This window comes from Apteryx mantelli, chromosome 3 (genome assembly GCF_036417845.1).
Source record: "Apteryx mantelli isolate bAptMan1 chromosome 3, bAptMan1.hap1, whole genome shotgun sequence".
NCBI lineage: Eukaryota > Metazoa > Chordata > Aves > Apterygiformes > Apterygidae > Apteryx > Apteryx mantelli.
In genome coordinates, this window is record NC_089980.1 from 58,334,948 (window position 1) to 58,362,720 (window position 27,773).

The 27,773-nt window shown below is 42.1% G+C and overlaps 1 protein-coding gene across 4 annotated transcripts in view; it reads left to right on the top strand.

The window, feature by feature from the left end:
* Positions 1-27,773, top strand: part of SLC35F3 (solute carrier family 35 member F3) — a 193,385-nt gene that overhangs the window by 121,436 nt on the left and 44,176 nt on the right. For all 4 annotated transcript variants that reach the window (XM_067294735.1, XM_067294737.1, XM_013945479.2 and 1 more), the window contains one exon: positions 11,346-11,670. In XM_067294735.1, coding sequence (XP_067150836.1) covers positions 11,346-11,670 — 325 coding nt within the window. The remainder of the gene's footprint in view (positions 1-11,345; positions 11,671-27,773) is intronic.

The window sequence follows — 27,773 nt, forward strand, 5'->3', positions numbered from 1 at the left end:
TTGGTGAGACAAATTATATGTTGACTCTTTGTGGAGTAACAAGAATATGTTTTGCTCATTATCACTATTTCTGGCCAAATAACAAACTTGTCCAATAAAAAAACTGTGAGCCCCATAAGCCTCATAATTCAGCCATGGAGAAAACAGAAATGAGGGAATATGATCTTGAAATACCTTTTCCATGGTCACCTCAGATTCCCTAGTGCAGCTCGCAGCAAGGATAGCATTGTATTTATGGCTGAAAAAAGTATGAATCTGACTTCTATAGCTGACTGAAACAAATGAGGAATAGCAGGTTGCAAAAGCCTTTCTCACTGAAAAGAGGAAGAGGCAGTAATTAGAGAGAACATGGGAACTAGAATCCTCGCATGTAATTGCTTTTTGCTAGGACTTATACCAAGTGCCTTGCCACCAACATGGGTGTAGCCAAGCCTAGCCTTGTTGTGAAAGGACACCCAGCTTCTGCTGAGCTTGCCGGTGAGAGGTGAGGAGACATTCCTCTTCCCTCTTTTGGTCGATCTTTGATCAGCAAATCATGTGGAGGCTTTGCTGGATATATGCACGTTACTCCGACCATTGTGAGCCCATTCAAGTCCATGTCAGGTCCACTGTAATGTCTGGTTATTAGTCGATAGAGACCAGATAGTCCAAATGTCTCGTTCTGAATTTAGGACGTAAAAAAAACATTGTGTGTAGGTTCAATAGCAGGTTAACTCTGTATCTTAAAACAATCAGCTGGAGTTAAAATTCAGTATGTAAGAAACCAATAGACTGCAGCAAATGTTCTATCTGAAACTATATGTACTTAACCATCAAGCAGTTGGGAATTTTAGAAAGCTCTAAAAGGGAGAAATAACATTGTCCTGGTTTTGATAAAATGCAGCCAGCATAGGCTGCACAATTAGCACAAATTCACTTATCAGTAAGCATAAATGCTTGTATATATGTACTGATATAAATATATGTTATTTATATCAGTATAAATAGCTGAGTGGATAATAGATTCCCTTGGAGATTAAGCTATTACTCAAGGAAGACATTTTCTTGCCCATGTGGCGCTCAAACTGTTGGCTAATTAATGTAATAGCTTCCTGTAGAGAATCCAGTCTCTTTTTAACCAGGACAGACTATCATCTCTCAAACCTTTGTTCAGGGTCATATTTGACACAGACTCCAACTCACAGCTGCCCACAGAATCCAGTTTTAGTCATTGCTTATTTTTGTTCTGGTGGAAGCTCTGCTTCCACAGAGATTCTGATCTCCTCAAAGGCAATGGCAAAACTCCCACTGACCTAACCAGATATTTTGCTGTAAGCTTTAATCCAATTTTTATTTAAGAAGGGAATGACGAGTAATGAACAAATATGAAAATATCTCTTCTTCCATACTATCAAGAATATGTATCTCATAGTTAGGATTATTCTTTACATGTTTTCCTGATACAACCTTGCAGTACCATAATGCTGATACTATAATAAACTTCCAGTATTTTCATTTTCACTCTGGACTCCAGTCATGCATTCTGATTAAAAATACAAAGGAGAGCATTTAGGGGGGGAAAAAAACCCACAAAATTCAAAGCAGAATATCATGTTTTAATGATACCCATTTGAGTGCAGCACTTTTAACAGAATTTCTAAGCAGTTGCCTCTGAGGATAAATTAAACCATCCCTTTTTTTGGATTACTGTCCAAATTGCTGCAGTGTGGAGCTGATAATTTATCAGCTGTTCCTGTATCACAAATGGGAATCAGAATATATATTTTGCAGGAAGTTTCGTGGGAATATTTGACAGAGGGAGAAAGGAGTATGTATCCCAGGGAGGAGAATTTAGTGTATATGCAACCATATCTGCAGACCTATTATTTAATTCTAATTCTTTTAGTAAGCTTAGATTTAGTATTTAGCAAAGGACAAAACAAGAATTAATATATGATAACCATTAATTAATATATGATAACCATTGGTGAGCACTGGAACAGGTTGCCCAGAGATGATGTGGCATCTCCATCTTCAGAGATATTCAAAAGCCATCTGGACACAGTCCTGGGCAGCTGCTCTAGGTGAGCCTGCTTGAGCAGGAGGGCTGGACTGGATAATTTCTGAAGGTCCCTTCCAACTTCAACCACTCTGTGTCTGTGTGTATTAGTGATAGCAAATGATAAAACTGTGAGTAGCACTTTAGGGTTTAGCAGTATCTGTTACAGGAAGCTCATGTCTGTTTAGCACAAGTTAAGCTACACAGAAGTTAGATGATCAGGTAATATCAGTGGTGTGAGCACAAATTTCCACAGACAAGAGGTCAGAAGAGTCATCTTGATTGCCTAGGAGCCAATAGACTTATTTTTTACCCTGTTGAAATTAAGGTGAGATGATCAGATCAAATTTGAATAACCTGCATAGATTATCATAACACTTTATTTTGTCTAATTAATTAATTTATATAATTAATTCCAATAACAAAAGAGGGTCTGAACTCAGACTGCATTCCTCTTGTTTTGAACCTGTGTTCTTACAGAGTTCCCCATTTACAGATACCTACATCCCTCTTGAAATTTATTCTGTAGCCTCAAGCAAATTCAGATTTTTTGACCTAATAGGTTAATTCCCTGTTTTTTTCTTTAAAATAACCTTTACTTTGGGTTTTAAAATTATCATCTCATTTCTTTTGTTAAATTCATTTATATTTTGTACCCACCTAATCATCATTTGCATTCATTTCACATTATGTGGTACATACCTTTGCTAGGTCATGCCTGTATTGATTTATTCTTTATTTAGTCATCCTATTTCATGATCAAATTATAAAGTAAAATTATTTTTATCTGTCTGTAAAAGCAAGGTATTTAAAGAAAGTGCTTTAATCTTTTATAGATTCCCAAATAGTGTCTAAAAATCAACATATGTGCAATGCCATTTTGACCTAATATACTCATTTAGAAAGTGATTTAATAATGGTTATGGGGGTTTTGTCATTTTTACATTATGATACATTAGCCAGTGTTCACTGAAAAATATCATACTGGTCCATTAGACCTTCAGCACCAACCATGGAAATAAAGTTGGGATAATATACACAGACAAGCCATAGTCATTGCAACGCTATGCATTACAGTCCCATCAGCTAGCCACCTAATAGAGCTCACAGCTTATGGTTAGGTACCTAAGCACAAGTTCCACACAAACAGCCACCATACAGGGTCCAACAAAAGGCCTGTCCAGCTTGTCTCTTTATCCAGTCTCCAGTTCAGTGAGGCTGACTGGCAAGGTGGTTTTTCCAGCATGAGACACATCCCTTGCGCTATGGGTGTGCTGACCCTTGCAAATTCCCCAGATGTTGGAAATGGCTGTTATTTTGCTGTTTTCTGTTTTGTTCCTAATAACTCTTAGTAACTAACTTGCTTTTTGTGGCTGCTCCTGAACACTGTGTTGCCATTTTCGTGGAATGGTCTGGGAAGACCCCAGCTTCCCTAGTGGAAATGGCCAGAGGCCGTCACTGTGTGTGCAGCACGAGGATTGCTTTTTCCAACCCGCACCTCTTTATCTGTACACGTCTCGTTTTACGACCCAGTCACTTAGCCCTTCGTCCCTAACAGCTGGCCCTTAGCTCTGCTACCCTGAATAACTTCAGTTCATCAGCAGACTTGGTCACCTCACTGCCCCCCTCCTTGTTCAAGGTTACTTATGAGCACAGTGAGTGGTGCAGATCCCCCAGCAGAGCTCTGCAGAACTGCAGTTACTTCCTTCTGTTGCTTTATGTACTCCTACCCTATTTCCTATTTTGTACTGAGGCATTTCTCCATTCCAGCACCTTGCCTGGCTGTTTTAGTTTCCTTAAGAGCCTTTGGAGTGGGGTTTTGTCAGAAGACTATCTTAAAAACCTAGAAAGAAAAAACTTCATCTCATCTGTTGATGTGCATGTCGACCCCTTCAAAAAACACCAGTAAGTCTTGTGTAAGTCTAGCTTGTCCCGCAGGTAACACTGAGCGGAGGCCTGTGCATCATGCCATGCTGGGATGCCCATTCCCCACTATTGCTCACTCTCTCTACCACTCTGTTTCACGGTTCAGCTGGCAGCTCAGTGGCTGAACCCTTTTTTCAGAAAGTGGAGGAGGAGCAGGTTCTCCTCTTCAGTAGCTCAATGTGGAGTGCTCTCTCCTAGCCATGGGAGCCCCCCCGTGCTCAAAGGAACAGGACTACCTCCAGCCCAGGAGGGTGCCCAAATCTCCAGGCCCTCCAGTGCCCTGCTAGAAAGGAAAACTGATCTTAGCAATGCTGGTTCACTGAGGGCAGAATATCTCTTGTTTATTGAGAAGGAGTTAAGTGAGGAGATCATTTGCCAAGAAGAGAAAAAAGGTCAGATTCTAGGCCTTGTTCTAGTGTATATTTCGAATATAGAATGGAAATATTTCTTGGAGTTGTATCTTAAGATGACAGATACAAAGAAATGTCTCTGAATCCTGACAGGGGTTAGATGTAAGAGAGGTGCAAACCTGTTTAGGACTCACAGCACTTAGGCATGCCCAGGAGCAAGTATTTTGGCATCTGAGGAGCTCTAAAGGGATTGCAAGAAGGAAACAGCTGGTGCAAGCAGCCTTGGCAAAGCTATAGCTAATTTGGAGAAGATGGAAATGTCCCTTGATGCAGAAGTTAGGCTGTGTGTGTTCTCATTACTATTCTGTGCAGCAGAAGTTGGAAAGGTCAGTACAGGGAGATTGCTGGCTTCTGAAATAAAATATTGCAGTTCCTTAAGATGAGCTATGAGGACGGTCAGCAAAAGGTGAGACCATCATTGACAATAGCATAAGAAAGCTGCCCTAGCTACTGGATGATCTGCCAGGTGACAGATGACTCCCTAAGACTTCACTCTTTAACCTGACCAACTGTGAAGGAGATGACTGGACAACATATCTGAATAAATATTAACGTATCAGATTTAGGCAACTACAGTGGCAGTTAGAGACATAATCCACTTTGTGGATTTGGCCCTTGATCTTCTCTTCACAGGATGATGCCTCAGCTGTTTTTAATAGCTTAGCTCAAAAATCCTGAGCGGCTAAATAATGCATAGTTTGTGTGGTAGAGAGAAATGGGTTAATAATGCTCTGAAGAGTTTGTGAGTCTCCTACTGATGCAAGCAGTATTCTGTATCCAGAAAGCTGTCACCAGAAATCAACGTGTGTATTCTGAGGTATAGTTGTAAATGCTATGTAATTGTTTTGGAACTAATTGTCTCCCACTTTTTTCTTCATGTTGTAATTATTGAAGAATGGCTGAATGGCAGAGCTCAGAGAGTTGTGATTAGTGGCACAGAGTCTAGTTGGAGGCCTGTAGCTAGCGGTGTCCCCCAGGGGTCAGTACTGGGTCCAGCCTTGTTCAACTTCTTCATCAGTGACCTGGATGAAGGGACAGAGTGCACCCTCAGCAAGTTTGCTGATGATACCAAACTGGGAGGAATGGCTGATACACCAGAGGGCTGTGCTGCCATTCAGAGAGACTTGGACAGGCTGGAGAGGTGGGCAGAGAGGAACCTCATGAAGTTCAACAAAGGGAAGTGCAGGGTCCTGCACCTGGGGAGGAATAACCCCATGCAGCAGTAGAGGTTGGGGGTTGACCTGCTGGAGAGCAGCTCTGAAGAGAAGGACCTGGGAGTGCTGGTGGACACCAAGTTAAGCATGAGGCAGCAGTGTGCCCTTGTGGCCAAGAAGGCCAATGGTATCCTGGGCTGCATCAGAAAGAGTGTTGCCAGCAGGTTGAGGGAGGTGATTCTCCCCCTCTACTCAGCCCTGGGGAGGCCACATCTGGAGTACTGCGTCCAGTTCTGGGCTCCCCAGTACAAGAGGGATGTGGCACTACTGGAGCAAGTCCAGCGAAGGGCCACAAAGATGATTAGGGGACTGGAGCATCTCTCTTATGAGGAAAGGCTGAGAGAGCTGGGCCTGTTTAGCCTGGAGAAGAGAAGGCTGAGAGGAGATCTTATCAATGTGTACAAGTATCTGAAGGGAGGGTGTCGAGAGGATGGGGCCAGACTCTTTTTAGTGGTGCCCAGCGACAGGACGCGAGGCAATGGGCACAAACTGAAACACAGACGCTTCCATCTGAACATGAGGAAAAACTTTTTCACTGTGAGGGTGACAGAGCACTGGAACAGGTTGCCCAGAGAGGTTGTGGAGTCTCCTTCTCTGGAGATATTCAAAACACGCCTGGATGCAATCCTGTGCAATGTGCTCTAGGTGACCCTGCTTGAGCAGGGGGGTTGGACTAGATGATCTCCAGAGGTCCCTTCCAACCTCAGTGATTCTGTGATTCTGTGATTCTGTGAAGAGGAGGGTACATGCCAGTCAAGGCTGTGAGAAAATATCTTGTCCTGTTCTGATCCCCCTGCATGTTACAGGTACCTAGAGCTCTAGCTGTTGTGAGGGTCAGGCGGTTTCTTCAGGAGTGTACCTCAGCTCCTTCTCTCCTATTTATTATGAGCATATATTATTTCTTGCAAGCTTTACAAACTTCTTCTGTGCAATGCTCAAACAGCAACAAAACATTTGAGAGGCTTGCAAAATGCAAATGCCTTGAGGATGGCTCATTTGTCATTGTCAGTGAGACCTGTGAGGATTCTTCCTTTTGTCAAAATTATTTTCAGAAGCCCTAATTTAAAAAGCCGTGTAAGAATGTGCTTACATTCAAGCACATTCATAGTCTGGGGAAGCTGGTGGAATTGTACATTATCATTAGGCACATGTTTCAGTCCCTAATAGACTGGACCTTAGTCTGTGAGGGTCACTTTCTTGCTCTGAAGGATTGGCAAGGGCATCTTGCACATTTGTAATACTTCTTTCAGTCATTTGCTAACTAGCTGGCAACAGCTAAAGCAGTTCACTGATGACAGCTATGTATGTTTGTGTTGAGGGGCTCACCTCTGAGCCTACCAATGTTATCTCCAGTGTCTGCAGTGACTTTAGTCTGGGTTCCTGACAGCAGTGTTAGGACTCATCTCACCCAGCTTCAGACACCTACAGAAGGAACACCTACTTCTGAGCTTGTCGGCCAAGACTATTTAGAGCTGATGAGAGAAACAAGCACTTGGAGAGGGTGATTCATCTGGCTTGTTTTAATCATCTGCTTCAGGATGAGATAAATCGTGCTGTGGAAATGCTTTTTTCTGTCTACTAACTATGCAGAAAGTGTAAATGACTGTCTCAGATGTACAAGTCTGCACAGCAGATGTCTCAAACTGCTAAGATGAATGACACCCTTGGTTTCTATCAATATCACATGTTTAGCCTATACAATGAGGTACAGTGTGGTCCTGTGGTGAGGGGGGCTAATTTCATGGGCTAGCCGTGCACAAGAGATTTAAGCCTTAAAACACTTCTGAAGTGGTCTAGACAGGCTTTTTAAAGGTGATACTACTACTGGGGTGGATTTCCTCTAACCCAGTGCAAGCATCTGTAGTTAGCAAGCAAGGGCACTTCATCTAAGGCATATACCTTAGGAGGGATAAGTTTGTTTCCTTGGACTCAGCAGAGAGCCTGGAGAGCTCAGGTATAGATGTCTACTGCAGGTGCCTGAAGTCAGTTGAGAGGGGTCTCACCCTTATTGTTCCCCTTACAGAGGAACACAGAAGGAGGGCAGTTTTCTGGGGGGCATCTTAGTGGGCAATGGCATTAGCAGTAGCACTGGAGGTGATTTCCTTCCATTGCTTCTGAATACCACGGGAGAGAGGTTGGGCTAAGAGGAAGAGAGGAATGATTCCAGCTGGGACTAATGAAACAGGAGAATGAACAAACAAAAGGGAGAGTGAAGAGCTAAATTTAGTAAAAGAAAGATAAAGCATTTTTCCTTTATCTCAGCATCTTGGTTTATTCTTTTGGGGGATACCATAGCACAGAGAGCAGCCTGCTGCAAAGGGCAAAGGAACAAGCACACTGAAAGTCTGGAGGAGGATACCCAGAAATAGAATTCCTAAATGCCCTGCCTTATCCATTCTGGAAAGCAGTTTTGCCATCCCTAAATTGATTTGGAGTCTGGTACCAGCCAGCCCTTGTGCAGTGTTGGAAAGAGAATGAGGAGCTTCTCATCCGTATGCGGGTTTGGTGTCACCCACAGATGGGCATAGGGACTAGGCAGGGAAAGCTACAGCTCTGGGTGTTACACATGTCAGCTGCCAGGAAAGTCCCGAACAGTGAGAAGATGGGACCACATGGGTTTATATCCTCTCCTATAGCCACCACAACTTCCAAAGACAATCCAGCTTCTTGGGACAGAATAAGTCCCAGGCTTCCTCCAGGACAGTGCAGAATCCACAGGGAAAGGCTATGACCATTTAGCATCTAGCCTTCAGTGGTGAGCACAAGAAATCATGCACACATGGTGAAGTTTCACTGGAGGACAGTTTAAAAAGTCCCAGCTTATAACTCTTAATCACTAGGGCAATGATTTTTACCAAACAATATAGGGCTCTCTCAGTCCGTCATCATGGAACCCCTCAGGCCTGGGATAAGCTTATACTCCATCCAGCAAGCAAATTAGATTACCAAAGAATGAACATCCCTAGAAATTTAGGCCTTGAGCTGCAAGATCACTTTAGAAGTAAAGTGGTAAATGCAGGATTGTCTTTTGCAGAGGGTGGACATCTCTGTTCATGTATTTAACCCAAGGCTAAATGGATGTGGATGAGTCATTTTGCCTATGGACTATTGAGAATATCAGTAAAATTTTGCTTTATTTCATAGAGAATAATTGCCATGGAATAGACATAAGACACAGTGATATTTGCACATGAGCTGTCCACATGAACAGACTGGCTCATGAGTATTTGCACAGTATAAAGGGGAGCGGGACAGCAGCCCTGAGCCCTTGGTGGGGAGAAGATCCTCACCACAGTGTCCGTTGTAGGGTGTCCACCAAACACTGCATTATTTTCTATTGAGTGTCTGATGGATCAGATAGTGTACCTGTGATAGTGTCCACATACTCAGTGAGTGCCATAACCTACTGGGCCAGAGGGTCAGACATGTTATCTTGCTGTCCCAGTGGCCAGTTCATAATTTAGGAAGAACATTACAGCTTCAGTGTTGTGGTTCAGAGTGCAGACCCATCTTGGGATGTCATATACCCTAGTGGCTTAAGGCATGTTCCCTCGTGTTAGATATCTTTGACAGGAGGGGGTTAAATACTGGTTTCCCACATCCTGCGGGAATAAGTGCAGAGAAGGGAATGAAGAATACTCTTCTGGCTGTCTTCTGGAAGAACGAAGATTTTTGTCTAACTTTGGGAGCCCTTTCACAGACGTTAACTGTGAGTGAAGAAAGGCACTTTTTTGCACTACAACAGTGACACAAACCCTGTCCTAAGCCTTTCGTAGAGGCTAGTTGAGATGGCTCTTCACTTAACATCTGGGTTTTCATGGATTTGTTTTTTATGTGCCCTTGGTTGCACAGGAAGCATGCCAGAAGGACAGCCCACTGTCACTGTGGGGAGGTGACAGCAGAGGGTTGGATGCCAGGACCTGGGCTGTCCTTACCACTTGTGTACTCCTGTGACTTCTACTGGCTGCTTTGGCCCCTAAATCTGGGGGAAGAGCGGAGTTTCCACTGCTTAGATTGAGATGACAAGAACTGCTTTGTGGGTCTGTTCCTCAAGGCTTAGATTCTCAAAGAAGTCTGGGTACCTAATTCCTGCTGATTCTCTGCAGTTTGTTGTGGTGTGCAAAGTGTTTGGTGTTGCAGTGCCAAGGCTCACTGCAAAAGTTTGCAGGGAAGCTGAAGATTCAGTAATCACTGCAGGATTTGTGTGGTGGACAGTAAACACAGCACTGGCAGCTGCACATTACTTTGTGAAGTTAAGAGAAATAAATGTACTGTTATTCTGTAAGCTGAACTCTGACCAGTCTATGCAATGAATGAGGCAAGACACATTAGCTACATGCAGTGATGTAAAGAAAATGTATTAAAGTGATTTTGAACAAACAAAGGCTTCACAGACAGCTCTATTTTATTTCTAGCAACTTCTAACTTTTAGCAGATAGGTTGTAACCTTTTCAATATATGCCTAATACAATGTCATGTTAACTTTGGATAATTCATTGGCCTGCTGGTGCATCTCCGTTTGTGTGGGAAGCTGCTCACATTTTTCTCTTGAAAACTGAAATAAGTGAAGAGATCATCAAAGTCCCCTCCTCTTTTAAAGCTACTCAAAAAAACACCAAGAAAACTCTAGATATTTGTACCTTTGCTGCTGTACTCTTGTATGCCTCTTTTTTGATCCCAAGATACCAAATAGAGGCCACAGTTTTGGAAACCATTCTGAGTATTCAATATGATTGGGTTGTTTTTCTGTTATAAAATACAGCTTTACTGGGCAAACTTATGGTACTGTTACCTTAGATCATACCTTTCTCACCTGTAAATAAATAAATAATTGGTTCTCTCCCCTGGCATAAACCTTTTGTTTACTAATGTATTAGCTTGTACAAATACAAAATTAGGTTAACATGAAATAAGAGGTATTAAAATACTGCCCGTTCAAACTACTGATTCCCATCAGTATAAGGAAGGAATTTTTGTGTGCAGATCTCTCCTCCCAGACACCGGGATCAGGAGTAATGCGCGTGTGAAACCGGGCTTCCCGAGCAACGTCCTCAGCTCAGTTATGCCAGGGCAAAGCTGAAGGCACGGTGCTGAGCCATGGTTGGTGCAGGCCTCAAGGAGAAGTTAGGGCTGCCTGCTCTGAAATGCTCTTCAGAGCACCGATGGGTTTCTCTAATTGTTGCCAATCGCTTACAGCCTCAAAAGGGTGGTTTTGCTAGGGACTACTGGCATGCTTGGCAATCCAAGCGCAGCATTAATCATGCTACTTACTTTGCAGTGATCACGCTTAGCTGCAAGAATAAATACATTGTCCCCTCTCTCCTCTTAAAGAAACACCATGTTGCATAAGCTGCCCAATTCTATATTTTACAAGACAATAATAATTGCAAGTGTTGCTATAATCCTCTCTGCTGCTTTATTAAACTCAATGCCATATTTTGCATTCATTTGCACGTCCTAGCAGCATCAGTTTGAGTGGTCTGTTACATCTTTCCATGTACATCAGAACAACATGTAATTTCACTTTCCATTTTGCCCAGTGGCTCCTAAATCTAGAGGTAATAATTATTATTTACACTGTAATTGTGCCTCAGTTGGGCTGGATGCTTTGTGATGATCTAAAAATGAACGACATTTTGTGGCAGGATCTGTATTTCATTGCGGTAGAGCTCTGCATGACTTCAAAAGGACCCAGGATCTGAAAACTGAACTGCTGCCTGGTTCTCCTTTGTAAGCCTTGTTTTTTCTTCTCCGCAGGGGATGAGCGCTCCCGGGAGTCTCCAGCCCCAGCAGAAGCACAGATGCAAGCTGGGGCAGAAGGCAGTGGAAGGGTGAACCGCTGTTGTTGGAAATGCTCCGTGATGCAACTCAAGAAGTTTTTCTGGGGTGTCGCTGTGGTCCTGGGTGTCTGTTCCTCCTGGTCAGGTTCAACCCAGCTTGCAAAACTGACCTTTAAGAAATTTGATGCACCCTTCACTCTAACATGGTTTGCAACAAACTGGAACTTTTTATTCTTTCCTTTGTATTATCTTGGACATGTTTTTAAGTCAGCTGAAAAGCAGTCTCCAAAGCAAAGATACAGGTATGAGAGCTTTTGTTTTTTCTCCTGTGACACTTGCATGCTGCTGTATCTCTAAGCAAACATTTTACTCGGATCAGTCTGTTAAAACAAACTTGCAATTGTTTTCCTCTTCAGTGTTGTTAAAGGGTGGTTCTGAATTCATTCTGTGCAGTCTGCTAGGTGGTATGTTACTACTCTCAATACAATTTGACTCGAACAGTAAGAAGTCCAGGTTTATTTCCAATACATGTAAGTCATTTAATGAAGGTCTGCACCTTCAGTCATTACTTTTCAATAATTTTCTGTCCAGACTTCTGTGACCATCATTTTTTTATTATTGGCATTCTTCCTCTACCATACAGCTGATTTCTTTGGCAATCTCTGAGTAAGCTAAGAAAGCTGCTCTTTCCAAAATCGGTACTAGTGCAGTTCCTTGAATAGCCAAATGACAGGTATTATGGTATTTTCCTGGCATTATGCCCTTGACATTAAGGCCAGACTCTGATCCCAGTTATGCTTGAGCTATTTTGTTTATTTCTGAGAGGAAGCACAGTCATAACTGAAGACAGCATTTCATCTTCAGTACACCTTTCTTTTTTTATAGCAAGCCTAAACCTACGAAGTGTAAACCCTCTCATGAAAATCCCTGAGTGCCCAACTTCCATGAAGGGCTGAGGATGGTCTAGCTGCTTGCGAGAGTGCGCCTGGCAAGTGCTCCTTCTTCTCATCTAGTTTTAGGTCAGGAGAGGTGCCTGGGACAGGTGGGATAAATCAGCCATCAAGAAGCCCCATGGCAGAGAGCCTCTGCTATACACAGAAGACTGTGAACAACACTTTCCCCTTCTGTTACGCAGCGGGACTCATGTCCCTTAATGAAGTTGCTCAGAAAGTGAACAGCAAGAAGTACACAGTTCTCAGCCTCCAGTTGTGCAGCAGTGAGGCAGAAACTCACGAAAGGAAAAATCAAGGAAATCAGGGTACTCATGAAATGCTATACCTTAGATTACCAGTGTTGAGATTATAAACATTAAAACTGTGCTGTTTACCTATCGTTACATTTTCTTAATCTTCTAAATCATCAGGGGGCTGTGGATAAAGGGATTTCACTGTTTATTGCAGGTCCTAGAGCAGCACTCAGAAGTTTTAAAGAAATTTCTGTAAGATACCATGTTTCCTGCTTTGCACTTCAGACTTCAGTTTCTACTTGTTGTTTACTAAATAGCAAACATGGGTGCCTCAGATGAGAGAAGTATGGAGGTTATAAAAAGCAACAGTTTAATCTAAAAGTAATAACAAATGCTAGCCCAAAACAACTACCTTTTAGTTTCTTTGGTTTGTAAGTATTTCTTTTCAGCTTCCCTCAGATAGTGTTTTAAATACTGATAATTCTGGGGTGAGCAGTTGCGGTTCACCATATTCCTGGGGTTAAAACCAGAGCATTATACTCTTCATTGCTACAGTTAATTGATACAGCTGGTAATTTTATGTCTTCCATTTAATTAACTGATGACTGAGCTGAGCAGCAGGTGCAAGTCTTACAGCTTATTTGGGATGTAGGGGGGAACATCACTACAAATATGCCTGCAGCAGGCTTAGTAAAGAACGTGCATTTGTGTGTCTGAGTAGCAAATTGAATAGGGTTAATTTGCAGGGTTTTTTTATTGGTCTCAGGGTACGGACTTGGCTTTGTTTCCTAGCTTTGCTGCAGATGTGGCGTGTGCCTTTGAGCAAGTCTGTGCAAACCTGATTCCTTCACACTTGCTGTTCCTTTGGATGGTACAGTCCTTCAGAGGGAGAACTGTCCCTTAGCATGTGTTTATGTAGAGTCTGCCTCGGTATGTCCATTATCTAAACCGAGATTTTTCAGTGGTGCCGTGCTAAGACTTACCATAGTAAGAATTATTGTTCATCTGCATTCTCCATTATGACTGAGATTTCATATGCACATGTCAGAACACACAAGCATTGGAGCCCAGCATCCCTTCTTAATCATTCCCTCTTTTTGCATACTTCTATATTTATATATGTGTGTGTATATTTACATACATGCATATATATATGCATATATAGATATCAATGTTGAGACTTTGCAGCTGTATGTGAGGCATCACTGTCTTCAGGAAAGGTTGTACTCTAGGCACAGTCAGACATGTTAGGAAGGCTTTGCATGGGCTTCAGAGTGCTTAAAGTAAGACAATTCTGACCTGGAACTAACAAGAAACTTGCTCAGTCACTTGCTTCTAATTTTATCCTCCATCCTCATCTATATTTTATTCATTGTCTGAGCTCTCTGGCAGGAATTTGCAAGGAGATAAACAGGAGAGTATAAAGTGGAATTAAGATGTCTAAGTCACCTCATTAGTAAGGTAAATGAAGGGATTCTCATGTGTTAACTACATAGGCTTCTAAAATCCATAGGCACTAACATTTTCTTGGCAGCAGAGTTCCCAAGGACACGTGCACAGCTGTCTCCTTCTCAGCAAGGCGGGCAGCTCAGCCCCTACCCTCACCGCAGCCCAGCAGTGCCTTCATACAGGCGCAGACTCAGGGCACGGCTGCTGCGGGGCCTGATCCAGCAGGTGCGCTTTGGGCACACGTAGCTATCCCTGCATGTAGTCATTCCTTATGAAACACATCTGCCCCTGCCACTTGTATAGGCAGCCAGCACGGGAGGAGGAAGGTGCCTGTGTTGTTCGCGCTCACGGGGTAAGCAGCTCGCCCAGAGCCTGGCTCCCTCTCCTGCTGAGCGCTCTCACCGCTGGGCCCCACCTGTGCTCACTGCTCCTTCTTGGCCTGCTGGCTTTTGAGGAGGTAATGTTTGCAAAATATTCTAAAGCATATTTTTGGCATAGTTTTACGTTCCAGTATCCCCTTGTCTTCCCTTTCTTCCTAAAAGTTTTGATAGCAGCTGTTGAGAGCTCGGCAAAAGCTAGCTGGGAAAAGTTATGATGCTATAAACCTTTTACAGTTAAAGGATATGTAAAGAACAACAGTCATGAGGAAAAAATACATAAAAGAGGGATTATAAAATGTAATCACAGTGAAAAAGGAGTCTGCCCTCTTGTACAGATATATGCTTACCCTGATTAGTTAAATATACCATCCAAAAACCTTAGTATGGTTTTAAATTCATATTCTAATTAACGCTGCTATTCCAGAGACATACTATGCCATATATATAATTTTTGTATGCTTTGTAATCTCACATAAGAACATGCCTGCTGCAGTCACAAATCAGTTTAAAGCTGTACAGTTTTTTTCCCCATTTTTTAAAACATATATTGGTAATAAATTTGGCACCAAAACCTTAGAGTAGCACATTACATTTAACAAGAGATTTTTTAATTTTCCTTATAAGATTTTGAGTATTAAACCATAATGTAAAGTATTAAGGATTTCTGATTCTACCCTAGTGCATGGTAAGGAGCTTTCTGTGTAAGCTCAAGTAGAATAACAGTTTTGTCTGCAGCACGGTGGGGGAGTCATTCATAACTCCACTGAGACAATGTTGGATGTTTCCAAATTGTATCCAGACAGAACATGACAAAGAATAAAATCTCTTCTGGATCAGTACTTTTGGTGATGAATCAAGGCAGAACAAAACACATGTGTTCATGTACAAACTATTCTAGGTTCCCTATGCAGCTCCATTAAATTTAAGAGTTATGCATAAACTGTATATCAGGGAGAATTTGTCCCATGATGGGCCATGTACAGGTCGCATGAGACTGCGTTCTTGGTAAAGTGACTCAGAAAATTCTGACAGGCCACAGAAGAGCACTCCAAGGTTACCTCCACCCTCTTACTTCTTGTTCGAGTGCTCACCAGCTTAAAATAAAATTACAGTAACTAGATTAACATTAATTTAAAGTGTTGTCCAGTCCAGAAATAACACATGTAATGATTTATGGGCCTAATGGATCATTTGAGAGTACTTCATTTTGTCTTCATACTTTTTGCTTCCAAACTGCTTTGTAAAATGACACATTCAATCTGATGAGCTCTCCTCCATCATACTTATATTACTAATTTATGAGGTAACATAAATTAAAAGCACTGGAGCTTAAAACTCCCTGGCTATAGGGAAGATGAAATTAAAATCTCTGTAAGATATTATTTAGCTTTGCGTATTTCTAGGCAGGAGACAACATATCATAGCTCTTACACAGATTCGCTCTTTGCATACCAATGTGAGAACAACTGGGGATTCTGTGCACACAGTAGCAGCAGAATTCCTCAGAATGCTTATTTATTTTGACAGTATGGTTTTACCTAACAGTTTTCTGACAAGTAAAGAGCAGGACTTTACAGAATGGTTTGCCTGATTATTTGTTTTCTTTTAGATCATGATTTTTATTGCATACAGCAATAGGGCTAAAGGAATCTCTTCTACAGCCTTGAATAAAGCAGATGTGTCTGGTGAATGAAAGAAAGAATCATCTCCTATATCTGGCACTGATCTACGTCCACATTTGAACATGTTTTAACATGTTCTTTTTCACTGAATCAGTCTCTGTACTGCCCCTGAATTAGCTGCCACTAATCTTTCAGAATTTGTGGGTATTTCTTTGAAAAGAAAGAAAAAAGTTGAGGGTAACATTGAAATATAGTTTTTTCTTTGGAACTCAGTCAAAATACTGGAGGTAGCAATGGAAGAGGACTAATGTGATCTTATTTACTCTGATATACATACAATAACTTCACAAGAGTCACCTCTGATGTATATACATAGGGATTCAGAATTGAGACTTAGATCTTCTGTGGCCAGAAGTGATCAGTGCCTTAGCTTCACATAATGTCCAAGAAAATGTGGGCCAATTTTTAAATATATTTCATACACATTTCTGCATGGAGGAGATGAGACACTAGTCCAGCATCCCCATCTTGACTCGCATGAAAGTGCCACTTAATGAACCATCAACACTGCGCTCCTCTGTGGCAGCAGTCAGGGAACTCAGCCACGCAGGTGCTGGTAACCACCTGATCATGACAAAACTCTAAGCGGGGATAAGGTCAGAGCCTGATTTGGCAAGAGTGGATACCTTTTTGCTGTTGATTTTAAACATTTTGTATTCATGAGTCTCTCTTATCCAATGGCATTAAAATGTTGCAGCGTGGTTGACTTTTGGCATCTTCCTGATTTATGCTGCTACTTAGGTGAGAACATCACCACCAGAACATACCGTATTACCAGAGTCATAAATAAGCTACAGAAACGTCCAGACATGATGAATACAAGTGTTTTAGCAAATATCACCCAATGGAGCATCATGTATTTTTCCTTTCAAAAGCTTTCAATTTATAAATTCTATTTTTAATTCACTATATCAGCCTGAAACTAATACTTATTTACTTTGTGTTCCTCAAAATAAAATTATTTTACAATTCAAGTTCACATTAGCTCATTGGGGAAAAAAAAAGAACAAAAAGAATGCTTGAAGTTAAAAGATACAGCATCTGATTCTTACCTGATTTAGACAGATACAAATCAGGAGTAACTCTAAATTAAATCATTTTGGTCTCCACACCAGTCTGTCAGAACTTATCTTTGTGCTTGGGATCAAAGCAATTAATTAAAAGAAGATGAGTATACTGTTGCCTCACATAACTAACTGGGGCTTACTCTTATAGAAGAATGCCTGATACATTGTGCAAATTGTTTATCACACTTCTGGTTGTCTATTTCTACTGCAGGTGTCTCAACTACTGTTGGTCGTGTGTTATTCATTGACAACTGTATCCTCTCTCAGATTGTTTTCACTGATTCTGCACTCTTCTCCCAGTACTTTTAGCTGAAAACAAGACCAAAATGTACTATTAACAAGCACTAGGTAGCAGTAGTAGTGAAGCTTTTTTATGGAACAGCATGGTGTAAGTGGTAAGGGAGATGCTGAAGGGCATCTGTCAGATGCCCTACCTGCTTTGCACAGAGTCAAGTTCAGGCATGGAGTATTCATTTGGGCTTAACTCAGCTGAAGCTGAAGCCAAATTGAAATCAGTAAACTTTTTGCTTGATCATGTGGCCTACACCAGCATAGGAGCCATAACAAGGATGAGCGGTTGCATATTTTCTTTGGGAATATCAGGGTTCTAATGCAAATGTATTGTGCAAAAGGAAATGTCTTTAAAAAAAATGGCTGTTTGGCTTCATTTGTATAAATTGTCACAGAATTGTTATCTGCTGTCATCTTGGGAGGCAAAGGAAGGGGCACCAGCCTTACTGTGATAACCACCTAACCCACATACTTTCCTGCCATCTTGCTTTTCACCAGTTCTGTGACCATTTTCTGCCTCTTTTTGGATGACCCAGAAGGATGCTGTTTCTGCAGCTGGAAAGACTCACTGGGACTCTGTTGCCAGATGTCTAGCTTCCTTCCTTCCTGCTCAAATAGATGCTGTTGTTAACTTCAGTTTCTCAAAGTTGAGAAATTACTGCTTCCTGATGAAAACCATTGGAGCCCCTCTCTTTCCTTGTGAGGATACTGTGCATCCCAACAGGCTGGGAGTCCTAAGGATCACAGCACATCCCCCACAGAAATTCTGGAGGGAGCACCTAACTACTAGCTTGAGATTTTTGCTTTTGCTAAAGGTCCTAGCAGAGCTATGCTGCATTATTGCCAAATTATCATATACGCCATCAATTCAGCTGTTTCCCTGGGGAGACTTCTCTCAGGTGATTAATGAATAATGTTATGGTTTCTGGCTCTCTGTGACTCCTGGTGCAAAATTTTCTCAGCCAGCTGTCTATAATGTGCTCACAATATGCCTGTTCTTGCAAAAATATGTAGTCCTCAGGCTTCAGAGTATTTCTGGAGTATCTTCCTGTTCACGTAAGTCTTTTCTACGCACTGGAGACATCACCAGAGGTTAGATTAGCAAGGAAATTTGCCTCAGCTGGCTCCTCAGTGCCCTACTGCATATTGCAGCATTGCCAGCTTGGACCTCAATGCCCAGGTTCCTCGCAAAACACATGGGGAGGGTAAATGCCTACAGAGGAGATGCAAAAAGACTAGGAAACTGGTGAGGTAAAAAGTAGGAAAGGTTGAGGAGAAAGAAAGAGAAAGTCTGTTCACCAAACTTTAGTTGTTAGTAGTAGGTCTCTCACTTTCTCCCCTCTATTGGAAGAAAAGTTGATTGTATTGAAGACATCTTGCTCAGGGAAATCTGTAGCTGGGGACCCCAAGTACAGAGAGGGGCCTCTGCCCATCCCAGAATTAGATGCCTAACCACATTTGAAGTGGCACTACTCTTGATGTTTTCTACTGGAAAGTTTAAAAAACTTCTCCCTGACCCCTGTACAAGCTGGTAGTTTTTCTGTTCCCCATATGCCCAGTAGGGGATCTTGGTACCTAAATCAGGGCTGATGATGACAGTGGCTGGTAGAGTGCCCAAAAATTAATGCCCAAGTCCCAACTTCTGTGGAGGTAGCTCCCACTGTGTGAAGCTTGCTTGTGGGTGTCAGGCACATAAAGTGGCATTTCTATGCTTACCTCCCTTTCTAAACCTGCCCCCAGCTTTTCCCATCTCCTGGAAACACCCTTAAGAGAATTTCTTTAAAATTCTGTTTCAGAAGTTTGTTAATTCCATCTATTCAGGTAGTTAACACTCCCTGTGAGAGCTTATGTCTTAGCCTCTGTGTGAAAATGGTTGGGGTTCCTTTTTAGGAAACCAGTCCCTTGTAATTCAGCCTCTCAGTTTCTTGAGAATGTACTTTGAGATTCCCATGGTATTTCACAGAATCACAGAATCGCTGAGGTTGGAAGGGACCTCTGGAGATCATCTAGTCCAACCCCCCTGCTCAAGCAGGGTCACCTAGAGCACATTGCACAGGATTGCATCCAGGCGTGTTTTGAATATCTCCAGAGAAGGAGACTCCACAACCTCTCTGGGCAACCTGTTCCAGTGCTCTGTCACCCTCACAGTAAAAAAGTATTTCCTCATGTTCAGATGGAACTGTCTGTGTTTCAGTTTGTGCCCGTTGCCTCGCGTCCTGTCTCTGGGCACCACTGAAAAGAGTCTGGCCCCATCCTCTCGACACCCTCCCTTCAGATACTTGTACACATTGATAAGATCTCCTCTCAGCCTTCTCTTCTCCAGGCTAAACAGGCCCAGCTCTCTCAGCCTTTCCTCATAAGAGAGATGTTCCAGTCCCCTAATCATCTTTGTAGCCCTTCGCTGGACTTGCTCCAGTAGTGCCACATCCCTCTTGTACTGGGGAGCCCAGAACTGGACGCAGTACTCCAGATGTGGCCTCCCCAGGGCTGAGTAGAGGGGGAGAATCACCTCCCTCAACCTGCTGGCAACACTCTTCCTGATGCACCCCAGGATACCATTGGCCTTCTTGGCCACAAGGGCACATTGCTGCCTCATGCTTAACTTGGTGTCCACCAGCACTCCCAGGTCCTTCTCCGCAGAGCTGCTTTCCAGCAGGTCAACCCCCAACCTGTACTGCTGCATGGGGTTAGTCCTCCCTAGGTGCAGGACCCTGCACTTGCCTTTGTTGAACTTCATGAGGTTCCTCTCCGCCCACCTCTCCAGGTCTCTCTGAATGGCAGCACAGCCCTCTGGGGTATCCGCCACTCCTCCCAGTTTTGTATCGTCAGCAAACTTGCTGAGGGTGCACTCTGTGCCTTCATCCAGGTCATTGATGAAGAAGTTGAACAAGACTGGACCCAGTACTGACCCCTGGGGGACACCGCTAGCTACAGGCCTCCAACTAGACTCTGTGCCACTGATCACAACCCTCTGAGCTCTGCCATTCAGCCAGTTCTCAATCCACCTCACTGTCCACTCATCCAGCCCACACTTCCTGAGCTTGTCTATGAGGATGTTATGGGAGACAGTGTCAAAAGCCTTGCTGAAGTCTAGGTAGACAACATCCACTGCTCTCCCCTCATCTACCCAGCCAGTCATTCCATCAGAGAAGGCTATCAGATTGGTTAGGCATGATTTCCCCTTGGTGAAGCCATGCTGACTACTCCTGATCACCTTCTTGTCCTCCACATGCTTGGAGATGGCCTCCAGGATGAGCTGCTCCATCACCTTTCCAGGGATGCAGGTGAGGCTGACTGGCCTGTAGTTCCCTGGTTCCCTAGTTCAGACCATGATGTAGTGAAAAGAGCTTAATGTTCATGTCTGGTGAAAAGCTTTCTCCTAATCTGAAGATCCTTATTCCAGTGAGGATCTCCTCGTCTGGCTTTTATAGCCCTCTGGAGGGCTAATGGGGAATAGAAACTAGGTGCTCCTGATCAGAAGAAATGCATGTTCTTTAACTATCCTTGAGCCTGGTTTGCAAAACCATTCCACAGATGATTAGATGAAATGGTGTCCTGTAATTTTGTCTTGTTGTCCCATTAATTTTTCATGGTAGAATAAAAGATGCTCTCTCTTCCATATCTCCAACAGATACTCTAAAATAACTATATTATATACCTAATATGAGGTAGTGGTGCTTGAGGCAAGGACTAGAAACAGAAGTAATTGTTCTCGTTATCTGAAGACAGCGCACATGCGATGAAACGGTGTCTTTTTGTAATGATGTTCTTGCTTGAAAGAATGTAATGTCTTCCAGCACTGAATGATCTCTGCTGGTGTTTAAACTTTAGGCTAATAGCACTTCATTAACTTGCTCTACCTCTGGTTAGGAAAGCAAGGTGCTGAACTTCCATGCTTCTACAGTTTTTTCAGGAGACCTCATGAGCAAATCCACCCATACTGCATAACTGAAAATACAGAATCAAAGAAAGCAGGACTGAAGGGACCTCAGAGGTCAACTCATCCATTCCCTGCCTCCAGTGCACGATCAACATGCACAAACAGAAAAGTAACTGCATTTTATGATTGGCAGAGGGGAAAAAAGGGACCCAGGAAAGAGTGTGTGATTGTGTTTACTGTGTGTAGAAAGAATCAGAAAGCTGAGTGAGCATGTATAAGCTGTTTTTCTAAGCGTCATAGCATGAAGGAAGGCAGAGGTCATGGCTGCTCTTTTTGCACAAAGTGTTTTACCTTAGTCATCGCATCAACTATTTTGACACCCAGTGCACAAATTTACTAAATGAGGACTATCCTAGACAGGTTCTCCCATGTTGTTTACAGCAGCAACAAAAACAACAACAAAACTCAGGAGGCAGTGATAAGGAAGTGTATTTCCCTGCCCTCCCCCCCTCCAATCTGCGTCAAAATATGTTAAGGGCTGCTACCTTTAAAACTGCTTTAAAAAGCAAGGTGCTTGTATGGTAACAGACTTTGTAGCTGTAATTAACAGCTCTCAGTAAAGATAGATGATACAGTAAGAAGTGTTTGAGGCTGGCAGTACTACAGAAGTGGAAAAAACCTTTTTGTCCAGCTGCCTAGTGGTTATGGACTGAGTCCAGAGTTCCCAGCATTGTTTCTGGTTGTGTTAAAAGACAGCCTCATATAAATGCACAAGTACCTGGCTACAGATCCTGTTCAGTCAGGATCTGACAGAGCTGGCCACCCTTGCTTGTTAATCAGAGCTATAGCTAGTAAAAGGGAAGAAATAGCCAAAGATGAAGGCTGGCAGCAGCATAGGTATATGAGCAGGGTGCTGTAAATTGGAAAATCCTGCTAAGCAGTTATTTAATATTGCCTGTGAACATCAGTAGATTTTTGGAGGGAAACAACGGTAAGATACTAGCCGATGGGCAGATGTGTTCATATATGTACTTGCTAAGATCTACAGCCATTCCCATGTTTTCCAGCACTAACACACCTTTCAAAATGGTGGTTTTCTGCCGGAGAATCGTGCAAAATGCCATCCAAAATGGCAAAAACAAGCAAAATGTGGTTTTGTTACCTGATTTGCCTGCTTGAGAAGGCAGTTAGTGAAGATTGCTTCTCTTCAGTTTAGCTAAGAAGAAGAAACAACCTTCCTGGCAATCTGTTTGTCCATCTGTGGCATCAGCTGAAACTCAGTGAGTTTGAAGGAAATAGCCTCATACACTTTATGCCCTTAGGGTCATTACCATGTCATTTGGGCCTCTTATACTGAGCAAGCCTGTAATGATCAAGTTCACTGTGGCTTTCTTATCCATTCCCTCTTTCCCGTATTTCTGACAGAACTCTTGCCCACATACTCTGTCTGAAACACTTGCGTTTAGCTTTATCATTTGCTTTGTTTCCCTCTCTTAAATGAGGTTTCTGTGAAGTTGGCTTTGGTTGCTCGTGGTTTGATTTCTGAATCATGTTCCTTCTCTTTAGAGTTGGATGTTTGCTTGCTTATTTGCTTAAGCCGCTTATTTTGCAAATGTGTAGAGAATGCTGTAACATTTCCTTTCTATCTTTGAAAATCTTTCACTTTGTCAGTAAAAAGCTAAGGCTCCCATTAGGTGAATGGGCCCCTGGAAGTCTAAATGAGTGATGACACCCCCAGTTTCTTTCATCAGAAACAACTGTTAAAGCCCAGGCACCACAAGTCGTTGTGAATGCCCCTTCAGTGACAGAGCAGTATTAACCTTTCTGTAGTACGTTGCTAAGACAGGGTGCCCATGGATGGTGTAAGCACACATCCATTCGCTACAATAGAACCTTGTTCCTGCAAGTCATCTGGTGTTTGTCCTTGCATCACATCTAACAAATGTTTTACTTAACCAGAATACTGTTTTTTTTCCTTAAGTCTCTTCATTATATCCATAGGACAGGCCACTCAGGCCAAATGAGAACTGGATCATGCTTTTTTTGCATTGAAACTCCAGCTTTCTGGATTAGTCTACCTTTTTATGCATTCAGCTGGAATGCATATGCATTTCCAACTATGGATCATTATGAAAATTATTCAGCTGTCCTGTTAAATAACACATTAGAAAATAGGCCAGAATTGCACTTCTACTTTCAGTACCTCTTAATAATACCTTGCATAAAAAGGAAGCTCCGGCATTAATGCTGCCAGTTATTTTCACTATCTAACAACTGGTTGCTGTTGTCAGATCATCTCACTACGATATGCTGAATGCCACGTCATAGAGTCATGGAACAATTCAGGTTGGAGGGGCCCTCAGATGTCTCAAATTGTCACCTCCCTTCCATTAATGTACCTACAGATCTACACTTGATCATGAAATTTTTAGCAATTAAGGGCAACCCTCTGAAAGTCTTACAGCATTAAATAAAGAGCTATATTGATTTCATGGATTTTTCAAACAACTTAAGCAATCATGTAGCAAAGCCATGCTCTTCTGTAGTTCCAAGTGATTTCTGTAATGCTGTTACTTTCAGCCTTACCAAATTTGACATGGCCTTCATAGCAGAGCTGGATTCTTCATCCTGTAGAATGGATAACCATAAGGGAATATGAAAAAGGGCCATTAAATCTTGTATGGCATGGAAAAGGTGAAGTAAGAACTAGATGGCATCAAACAGAATGAGTGAGATGTTCAGACCAAAGGAGGTGTTTTTTCAAACAGTGTGTAACTGAGCTGTCAGGAGTGTGAAAAATGAGAACATCCTGAAAAAGTGATTAGTGCATGCTTGGAAGTAGGAGTTGCTGGGGCACATGCAGCCTGTTATGGGAGCAGATTGCATGAGCTCTGTCAAAACTTAAAACTAACTGTTGGGCAACATACAAACAATAGTTTGTGTAGCAACACCACATCTTCTTCTGAAAGCTTAGCTAGATCAGTATATCATATATTATTCCAAATGACAGCTTGCTTAGTGTATTACAGCTAATGTTAAGAATCGTGTGACTAGATACAGATTCTTAACATGTGAGATGCCAAGATCAAGGCACAACAGCCACAGAGTCTTCTAAATTATAGGAATCCAAACTAGTAACTCAGAAATATCTACTGAAGATTTAATCATATCAGCAAAAGCTATTTTATGTGTTAACAGATTTGTTTCTTAAGTATGTTCAAATAGAACTTACCAAACTGTTAAAGATGTTTTCTTGGGATCTTTCAAAAGGGAACGTCAAACTGGCTTTATTTTTAGGTAAACAGGAATCATAATGAGGACATTCCTCTTGAAAATTGTATCAGTTATATGAATACTTAATTGTGGAGCTAGCTTTGGCTGGCAGGTTTGAAAATATTGTCTGCTGCTTTAAATTTCTTAAATTTTGTTTTGTTTTCATGATTCAAAAAAATTAACACTTGGCTTCCCAGATATGTTTGTTGCAAGCAACTGGAGACAAGTGGTTGCAAGAAAATGGAAAAAAGTGTGTTTCGTTCACAGCAATTCTACTGAAAGAAATTGGTCTATCCATCAATGTGGCTTTAGATACTTTCCACTATTACACTGCTGGTATCTGAAACCTCATTAGCCAAAAAGCCTTTGTCTAGCGCGGAACAGTAATTAACCACAGATTTTGGGCACATGTAGGAACATCTCGCTAGGGAAATCTGAAAAAGAGAAGACAAATAATGTCTATTAGTCAATATAATGTCACAATCTGAATGTGCAATGGCAAATCTTCCTTCCTCAAGTAACTCAGCTACTGAGCACTACAGATAGATAGCTAGTTTGTATTAAGCTGCAAGCATAGCTTTTGCCTGACTTTGGCCTAACCAGCAGTGACCAACCGACTTCTCTACATGAAGTGTGCTCATGGTACCTACTAAGTCTTGTACAGCTGACAGGAAAAAGATGCTATAGTTCATTAGTTTTGTCATTCTGTATAATTCATACGTTTTCAAAGGGAATGGCACTGAAAGCTTTGTAGTACTGAAGGTGCATAATAACTGCATCAAAATTGCTCATCTGCAGCTAAAGTGAGATAATTGCCTAGGCATATTCGCCTTTCCAGAAGAGATTTTGAATAATAAATGTTTATAAAACCATTCTGTCATCATATTATCCAGTTCTAACCCCATAAGCCAAACTCTCAATTCATTTACACCAGAAATAGCTCTCATTGGTGCATTTCTGAAGTCAGCAAAGATCAGAACCTGCACTAGCTTAAATCAGCTGGTCTTCGCTCACAGCTCCCCCAGCAACCCTTATGAACCAAATCGAATAAGAGTAATCAGCAAGCACACTGACTTCTTGTTAGCAGAATTTTCTGTGTCTTTAATAATTTAACTTAATTAATGGAATTTAGGGGCTCAGATGCTAGTCTTTAGTGATGTTGAATGGCCCTCCTTCCTGAGGGGCAAGTCTTGTCACAGGGTTAGAATTACAAAAAGACTGAGACATATGCCCCATCCTGAAAACAGGAATAAATATCTATGTGTGGTTTCAGGTAGACATTTCTTTCTCCTTGGGAACCTCTATCCTCTCTCAGGGCTAAAGGCCTGAGCTGATCCATTCTCACAAAATATAGATGTGCTGATGATATTGTGAGACTGGCAGCAGAAGGTTAGACTCAAGACCATGTTAATTAGCTTAATCATGGCTGATCTAAGCTGCTCCCGCAGATAAGCTCATTAGTACAGACTCAGCTCACCGAAGGCTTTGAACATGATCCTTCTACAGCTGATAAAATGCAGACAGCTGTAAGACATGTCCTGCTTGAAGTCCATGCTTACCTGTTCAATTCCCTCCTTCTCCACAGTGATGCGGTTTATAAATGTTTCTGTAATCTGGTATGCTCACTTTTCCTCACAATTAAAAGTTGAGAAACAGCAGTGACCAGAGAGAGGATTTTTTGGTGCAACTCTGCTGTCTTACGCTCCTCCAAGAAGGAATTAATTGATTTTTCCATTACACTTGATACAAATCATATTGATGTCCTGATCATCCTCAGTATGCCTGACTGATATCTAATATCTGCCCCATGATCTTTGCAACACCTCTTGTGCCTCTTTCATGATCTCGCTCAGTGACTGGAACTGCATGTTCTAGCCTAGCCATGCTACAAGTGCTAAATGAACAAACATGGAGAGTTTATAAAGGGGTAAAAAATGTTTCAGACTAGATGACAAGATCACCTGCTTTCTGCCACTTTGTGCTGCTTATCTTTCTGTGTGAAGGCAGGAGCTGCCGTTTCTTCTGCGGGATCCCTTCAGCAAAAGAGCCATCTGCTTGTCCCGAGGTCAGCTTGCTCTGCAGGTCTTCAGCTCATAAATCCTTGTGTGTTGTAGTGAAATCTCAGCATGTTGTACCACTGGGGCACTGGAGTCCTGCTGAGCACCTTGGCGTGGAAAAAGCTGACCAGCTCTCCAGAACTGGGAAATAAGCCAGCAATCCTGGAAGCTGACTAAGCTGGCATTTGCCCGTCACCTAGACTTGTGATCATCTCTGAGGTGCATTGCACATCTGCATCTGTGTGGTTCTCCGAATCACCTCACTGGCCGGGTGCACTGTATTGCTAATAGGCAGCTGGGCACCGCGTCTCTCTTGCTGTCAGCACTGAGTTATATCCATGACGTGGGAAAAACCTCTGCTGTGATCTCTCAGCTACTTTGAATACATCTTCTCTGAATAAACAGAGGCAGAGAACTGTACTGGTGGAAAGACAGCACTAACTGTATTCTCCTGAGACACTCACTGCTGATGATTAATAAGAAAGTGCAGTAGCAGAACAGGTATCACCTTTGCCAGGTTTCTGAATAAAGAATTTCGCCTTCGAAATTGAAACATCATTGCTGCTGTTGTCATTCTTCCTGTAAAACATTTTGAAAAGAAGTTCAGAAGCTTTGCTAAAATTGGTAACAATATGAACTATTGTTCAGTACATTTTTTTTCTCTCTCAAGGACTTAAGCTTATTAAGTAATGTCTCTCTCTCTCAGTTTCATCACAGAGCATTAAGTTTTGATAAAGGGTTGAACCCCACCATGGAAGATCTTTATTCTAGTTGTATAGATGAGGCTGGACAGAGCCAAATTTAACAGTTTACCCAATGCACAGTTACAATAAAATGAGCCAAGTTATGTATGTTATAAATCAGGGTGGTTCAGATGGGGATATCACAAGGCACTGTGACTCTGAATTACTCTGTTACTGAGACTCAGGAGTTGAGGTATCATGATATTTTAGACAGCATTTTTTAAGGTCCTGCTGTTGGATTCTCTTCTCTTACAGAAGACTGGTGAAATTGTAATGGCTCAGACAGAAAGAGTGGTGGGTCAGTAATGAAGGCTTTTGGAAATGTCTCCTTATGCTTGTATATATACATATATACACACATACATGTATGTATGTGTGTGCATATATATATAGTATA